Source organism: Mya arenaria, chromosome 16, assembly GCF_026914265.1.
Source record: "Mya arenaria isolate MELC-2E11 chromosome 16, ASM2691426v1".
NCBI classification, from domain to species: domain Eukaryota; kingdom Metazoa; phylum Mollusca; class Bivalvia; order Myida; family Myidae; genus Mya; species Mya arenaria.
In genome coordinates this window covers 44,699,754-44,706,903 of record NC_069137.1, presented here as the reverse complement: position 1 = coordinate 44,706,903, position 7,150 = coordinate 44,699,754, and the positions used below count along the sequence as shown (strand labels likewise).

The 7,150-nt window shown below is 32.7% G+C and overlaps 1 protein-coding gene across 1 annotated transcript; it reads right to left on the bottom strand.

Moving 5' to 3' along the window:
- Positions 1 to 1,662: 1,662 nt before the first annotated feature.
- Positions 1,663 to 6,663, bottom strand: LOC128221686 (uncharacterized). Its single transcript, XM_052930287.1, has 6 exons — positions 6,628 to 6,663; positions 4,668 to 4,845; positions 4,179 to 4,481; positions 3,845 to 4,006; positions 2,585 to 2,755; positions 1,663 to 1,916 (listed from the first exon to the last, which is right to left on the bottom strand). The coding sequence occupies exons 1-6, from the start codon at positions 6,661 to 6,663 to the stop codon at positions 1,663 to 1,665; spliced, it is 1,104 nt and encodes a 367-aa protein (XP_052786247.1).
- Between the last annotated feature and the right edge of the window lie 487 nt (positions 6,664 to 7,150).

The window sequence follows — 7,150 nt, the reverse complement described above, 5'->3', positions numbered from 1 at the left end:
GCGACCACTTATTTATAGGTGAATGATATATACTGGCATCACATGTGCTCTTCAAACTATCTTCGTTGCGTTAGAATGTTTGGCTAATGCTTTGTTACAGTTATTCACGAACCCGTCAATACATTAGCGCAAGGAAAAATAGGCTTACGGTCATACTGACAAGGAACATGCTCCAACTACAGAGTAAGGGATAATTACGTGTTTTATTCCCTCGTTTGAATTATACTTACTTTAGTATGCTTTAAAATAAATGGCAAAAAAGACAAGTCGTTAAATATATTTCAAATGTCACTTCATGTCATATCTGCAATAACTTTTTCTGTATTTTCTCATCTGAAATCTTAATAGAAACAATTGCGTACCGTTACAATGTCTTCCGTCAGCATCGATGTTAAATCCACCACTGCAGGAACATGTATAGGAGCCTACGGTATCGTTACACGTGGTCTTTTCTTCGCATCCGTTGGTAGCGTCACTTTTACATTCATTTATGTCTGTAAACGAGTCAGAGAAGCGTATACATATATTTAATTTATTCTTAGTGAGTTACTCTTCGGAAAACTACAAAACATACACTTAATGACAAATCATTTTGATTGAGACTGTTTATAAGGAATAATTGTAAGTGCGCATCAATTCCCGTCTAATCAACTGGGTTATGTAATATTTCAACTGAAAAAACACATTTGACTCAGCGGTTAAAACTTTTTCATGTAATCATATGTATTTGAAAAGGACAGAATTTCATGATTCATACTAGGAGATGGACTTTTACATTCTCTACTCCCGTTGCAATGGAAACACTCGGTTCTTATATCTAATTAGTATCATTTAATTTGAAACTACCAAGAGTATTTTATAACGTAAATATCATAAACTTGTGAAGTAGAACGATTTTGTTTCTTCCAAAATAACATTTTAAAATATTAATATATACTAGCCTTTGCACACACAACCTACCAGTCATAAACACAATACAGAACACATGCATAACAACCTTAAGTCGTGCTTTAAAGCTGCACTCTCACAGATTTACCGTTTTTACAACTTTTTTTTATTTTTTGTCCTGGAATGAGCAAATTTTTGCGTAAATATTTGCAAACCAGTGACAAAACACTGCTGACAAAACATCAGATCGTAGATTTTTATATTACCGTTCGAAAATTAATGTTTTATGGCTAAAACAGTTACTAAGGGTTTAAGAAAAATGCATAAAACATCAATTTTTGAACTTAAATATAAAAATCGGCGGTCTACTTTTTTGTCAGCAGTCTTATATAACTGTTTTTTTTATAGATTTTTGCAAAAATTGGCTCGTTCCAAGACAAAAAATAAAAAAAAAGTTGTCAAAACGTTCAATCTGTGAGAGTGCAGCTTTAAAATATAAAGACGTTGCAAGACATGACGTGCACGTGTACTTTTATGTGTATTTGAACGTTTCACTTAACGTACACCTAATAGTTGCAAATGAGATTAGAAGTTAGCACAATTTCAACTTAAACTTGTACTTGTAGTCCCGCGGATAATAGCATAAATTACTTTCCTCGAACTGTCGTACCGGTCGTTCTAAAAGTGTAAAATGCACATTTACCTCGATAAGGCAGGTCACAAGTATATGTTAACACGTACACTTACGCGTACATGTTCTGTTTCTCAACCTCTCTATTTTGAACAAACAAACTTACTATCACAATTTTGCTGATTATCCTGGAGCCGCACATTGTATCCTTCCGGGCAGTCAGCGCATGGAATACCTTCGAACATGGTATTGTTGCACAAACTCTGATTGTCACACTTGTATTCGTCGCAAGGATTTTTTAATATTTCACAAAACTCTCCGGATGTATATGCATTTGGGCAAATACATGCAGCAAATACGCCGTTTTTTGAAAGAAAAGGCAGCGTTGTTAGAAAATCTCATCGAAATCTTATCATGATGTTGAACATTATGTGTCAAAGACTGAAGAATATGTTTTTTTTTTCGTGCTAACGACATAACAATTAAAGGTATATCGCAACAGTGGTGCTTAAATGAATTGTAGACAACGTATACAAATATGTTTGGTTAACATTGAGATATCCAACAGAGGGCGCACGCAGATTTCGGTTACGCTTCATGGTGAGTAACATGTCACGCAGCGTGCCGGGGATGGAGATTTATCGATCTGGGCCGCAAACATATAATTGATCATTTTCCTTGCATACATTAAATGTTCCATGTGTGTTTACAATGACACTCGAACAAATAGCGCATATATTGTTGATAAACAGCGTAATAATGCGTAGAGATATCTTAAATAACGCTTTTTTCAAAACTATTTTTCTCATGCTGCAAGTGTATTTGTTTAAAAAATAATACTCAGTTAGGGTCTTGAAATGGGGTTGTTGAGTTCTGATGAATTACGTACTACAATAAATAGGAGGAGTTGTGTTGTCGGGCGTGACACATATTCCATTTGACACTAAGCTGCCCAAAATGTGTTTCTTTTCTTTGATTCGATTTTTAATGCAAACATTTAAAAAATGTGACTGTGTAGCACATTGCAACATATTTTACTAGTTTAAAAAATCATCTTTTTCTTACCTCTCATGCGACTATAATCGCATTCAGTATAGTTTTCGCAGCCACAATACGTGAACTTCAATGCATGATAACCCGTATGATTAAACCGGTCAGTCACCATAAAATTAATAACGCCAGTAGTGTTTGAATTGCGAAGCCCTGTCCCGATTGTCCAATTGAAGACGCCATTATCTTGAATAATACATATACAATAATGTATAGTTTTAGTTTAAAAGCAAATAGAATAGAATAAATAAACCCTTTCACAATACAATAACTGTCAAAAGTAACAAGAAAGCATTCTGCATATCACAGATTATTTACGGTTTTACATTGTATTTCTTGGAAATACGTATATTTTTTTGTAGTTGAAGGATTAAAAAGTGTTCCGAGTTGTTCAATAATCTGTTTACCGTTATTTCGACTACCAAAACGGTTTTTTAAAATGTTATTTAAATCATCATGTATACGTACAAAGGTGGCATTTATGATGTTGTAACTAAACGGTAGTTGGAAAGACAACTGTTTCCTCCGCTGCATAATGTACTCGGGTGTGTTAATTTTTGTGATTTTTTTTGTGCAAATAAAGGACGGGTTTTGTAATCAAGCATGTATATAAAATTATATATGTTTTGGGATGTTATATTGCATGTTTTGTATTGTTGGTATAATCACCATAACTTTTTACCTATACTCAAACATTGGTTTGATGCGTAGAATGTATGACCTTTGTTGCTTGAAAACCGTTTAAAGGAGTATCAGCGATATTATGAGAAGGAAGCATTAAGGCTTAAAACATGGCCTTTACTTTTCATTTTCACCTTGCTCTGGCAAGGCTCCAGAATTAATTCACATCTTGCTATTATGAGTATAATACGTTACCCAAATTCCATTTAAATACCTCATCGGCTGTACTTGACACGGAGGAACGCGTTAACATCACTCTAACATTGGCCAAGACATATGACCTTCACCCTGGCCATATCATATTGCAGGCGACATATATAACATATATTCCGCTTGCATGAGTAGAACATGCGATCCAATTTTCGTGACATTAATTCAAATGGTGTTAGAGATATGGAACAGACGAATACTGAAGGTGTTATTCATTGACCTTGTATATGACATTGACCCTGATCTGTCGAAGCTCTGTCGAGGTGCTGTTTGTATTTAATTGATTACCACGTTGCGCGGACGACAAAAACTATTAACGGAATAAGGTAGGTTGAAATGGTAGGTATTTATATGATCTCTTTAACTGTGTTTTTAAATGCATACCTATAGAATATTCCTCAAAATCCGGCTCAACTGTAAAATTTAGTCTTTCCTTGTTTTCATCATTGATGCAATCTATGAGATTAATCGAAAACGATTCGTTTAGCCCATAAATGAGATTTACTGAAGTCGGCATTGTTTCCAAAAACTTAGGTGGCTTATCATCTGCAAAAAAAACAAACGAAAAGTTATGGGGCACTAAATTAAAGTATTTGTTATACGTCTGATATATTAAAACAAATATCTTATTGTTAATAATAAGACAAAAACTCCTATACATAGCCACATTTCAACATGTTATATTGTGAGACACCGCCGTTACAAGCATTGCACTTACGTCTGCGTAAATACTCCTCGTGGTCTTGTTCGTTTGCCTCATGCACGTTACATCCTACGCTTATATTATGTGTTCTTGCAATAGCAAGCAGACACTGGTTGTCAGCCGAATCGTCCCATCCATTACGGCATGTGCTGTTAAATTTCGTTATATTGCTTTCCGTATAGTTTTCGAAAAGTGCCGTTAAATTGCCAAGTAAAGTTTCCAAAAATCTTGGAGTAGTGTGATAACTATTGTACATCGAAAAGTTACCATTTGTTAAGTTGTAATCGAAAACAGATTCGTTTTGGTTCTGCAAAGACCCTGTAAAAGGGTAATAGGGAAATAAATGACAAGGTATATCGATTATAAAATGCATTTCTGAGTAATCTCACTATTGTGTTTGTTAAATTAGACGCCCGTTCAATCTTATTATATAAAACACTAAATAATTTCAAATTGAGGCTTTATATTAGAAAAACTACATTCGAATAATGAACTAAAACTTACATGATTCACCGAACTTAAAAAGTTGAAATTCTGAAGAATTGTTATCGTATTTGCTTCCATTTCTTGCCACGTAAAATCCATCGACTTTTCTTTGAGCAAGTCCTTCAGTGCGACTTTCATTAGTGTCAGATTTCGTCACAATACTTATTGATAACAAGTCCTTCTTTGGAAACTTAATCTAAATAAGAAGTAATTATTCTTAATTTCTGATGCATTTTTATATTTGTCTGTTGTAAATATGACGTAGCTACTATTGTAAAGATGGCGAAACTACTTCGGTAAAAATGACGTAAATACTATAGTAAAGATGACGTAGTTACTTTAGTAAAGATAACGTAACAACTATAGTAAAGATGACGTTACTACTATAGTAAAGATGACGTAACTACTATAGTAAAGATGACGTAACTACTATAGTAAAGATGACGTAACTACTATAGTAAAGATGACGTAACTACTATAGTAAAGATGACGTAACTACTATAGTAAAGATGACGTAACTACTATAGTAAAGATGACGTAACTACTATAGTAAAGATGACGTAGCTACTATAGTAAAGATGACGTAACAACTATAGTAAAGATGTCGTAATAACTATAGTAAAGATGACGTAACTACTATAGTAAAAACGAGGTTACAATTATAGTAAAGATGACGTAACTACTATAGTAAAGATGACGTAACTACTATAGTAAAGATGACGTTACTACTATAGTAAAGATGTCGTTATAACTATAGTAAAGATGACGTAACAACTAATGTTAAGATGAAGTGACTACTATTTTAAAGGTAACGTAACTACTAAAGTTAAGATGACCTGACGTCTATAGTAAAGTCGACGTAACAACTATAGTAAAGATGACGTGACTATTATTATAATAGTAAAGATGACGTAACTACTATAGTTAAGATGACGTAACTACTATAGTAAAGATGACGTAACTACTATAGTAAAGATGACGTAACTAATATAGTAAAGATGTCGTAATAACTATAGTAAAGATGACGTAACTACTATAGTAAAGATGTCGTAATAACTATAGTAAAGATGTCGTAATAACTATAGTAAAGATGACGTAGCAACTATAGTAAAGATGACGTAACTACTATAGTAAAGATGTCGTAATAACTATAGTAAAGATGACGTAACTACTATCGTAAAGATGACGTAACTACTATAGTAAAGATGTCGTAATAACTATAGTAAAGATGACGTAACAACTATAGTAAAGACGAGGTTACAATTACAGTAAAGATGACGTAACTACTATAGTAAAGATAACGTAACTACTATAGTAAAGATGACGTTACTACTATAGAAAGATGCCGTTATAACTATAGTAAAGATGACGTAACAACTAATGTTAAGATGAAGTGACTACTATTTTAAAGGTAACGTAACTACTAAAGTTAAGATGACCTGACGTCTATAGTAAAGTCGACGTAACAACTATAGTAAAGATGACGTGACTATTATTATAATAGTAAAAATGACGTAACGACTATGTCTTTTTCTTCAACAAAATAATATTGAAAACACTATGGTCATATGAAACAAATAATATGGTGAATAGCTATTAAACTGCAGAAAATACAAACAATGTGTTGTGTTGAAACAACACACTATTTGCTCTACAAAAGCACTGTGAAATATTTGATTCCTTATAATGTTAAAGCTATTATCGTTTGTAGAAAAAAGCTCCATCGAATAACACTTGTCTTACAGTGGAATTCCAAGTAGTTTGTAAATGCGTTCAACTAAATCAAAAAGAAAGAATTATATGCATTAAATCTTTGATACCGAGTATTTTCTTCCTTTATACGAGGATATTAAGATAAATGTAGTGGCGAAACCATTAACAATATATCGTCCTTAGACTATGTGTAGGTTGCAAGCTGTGTATTACTATTTAAGAATTAGAGTTGTGTATAAGACTATACTAAAGTTATCATTCTTACTTGTTTCATCCATGGGAACCTTAGATTTGGAATCATTATGAAACCATCGGGATTTCGAATAAGCTGAAAGCATGGTGTTGGTTTGTACCCATCAATTGACAAGCGGGTTTTGTCATTTAAAACAACATCTGTTTCCAGCGTTGATGCATTTCTTATTACGTGGATCGTTTCAACAGTTCCGTTTTTCTGCAAGAATATAACATTTCAATTCAAAAATGGGTTCCCCTGTCTCCACAACTTTTAATTATGTTTTCCTTACATAACAGTGAAACCAATATAATTCGGACTTTACTAAATAGGATAATGCATATAAGGAAAAATGCTTGATTATTATTAATATTCAAAGTATTTTATTTAAAGTAATTTTATGACCCTACATGTAATGTTGGTTAAATCAAACGTTAACGTTTCATGTTAATTTAGTAAATATTGTAAAGATATAGTTTTTATTTGATGGTTTACATATACATTTAATTTCATATCTTTTTAACAATCGTATCAATGTGAAATAAATTTCCATTTC

Coding starts and splice junctions, on each gene's coding strand:
- LOC128221686 (XM_052930287.1), bottom strand. CDS start 6,663: ATGATTCCAAATCTAAGGTTCCCATGGATGAAACAA. Junction 4,846..6,627: donor GGTTCCCATGGATGAAACAA/GTAAGAATGATA, acceptor CTTCTTATTTAG/ATTAAGTTTCCAAAGAAGGA. Junction 4,007..4,178: donor CGAGGAGTATTTACGCAGAC/GTAAGTGCAATG, acceptor TTTTTTTTGCAG/ATGATAAGCCACCTAAGTTT.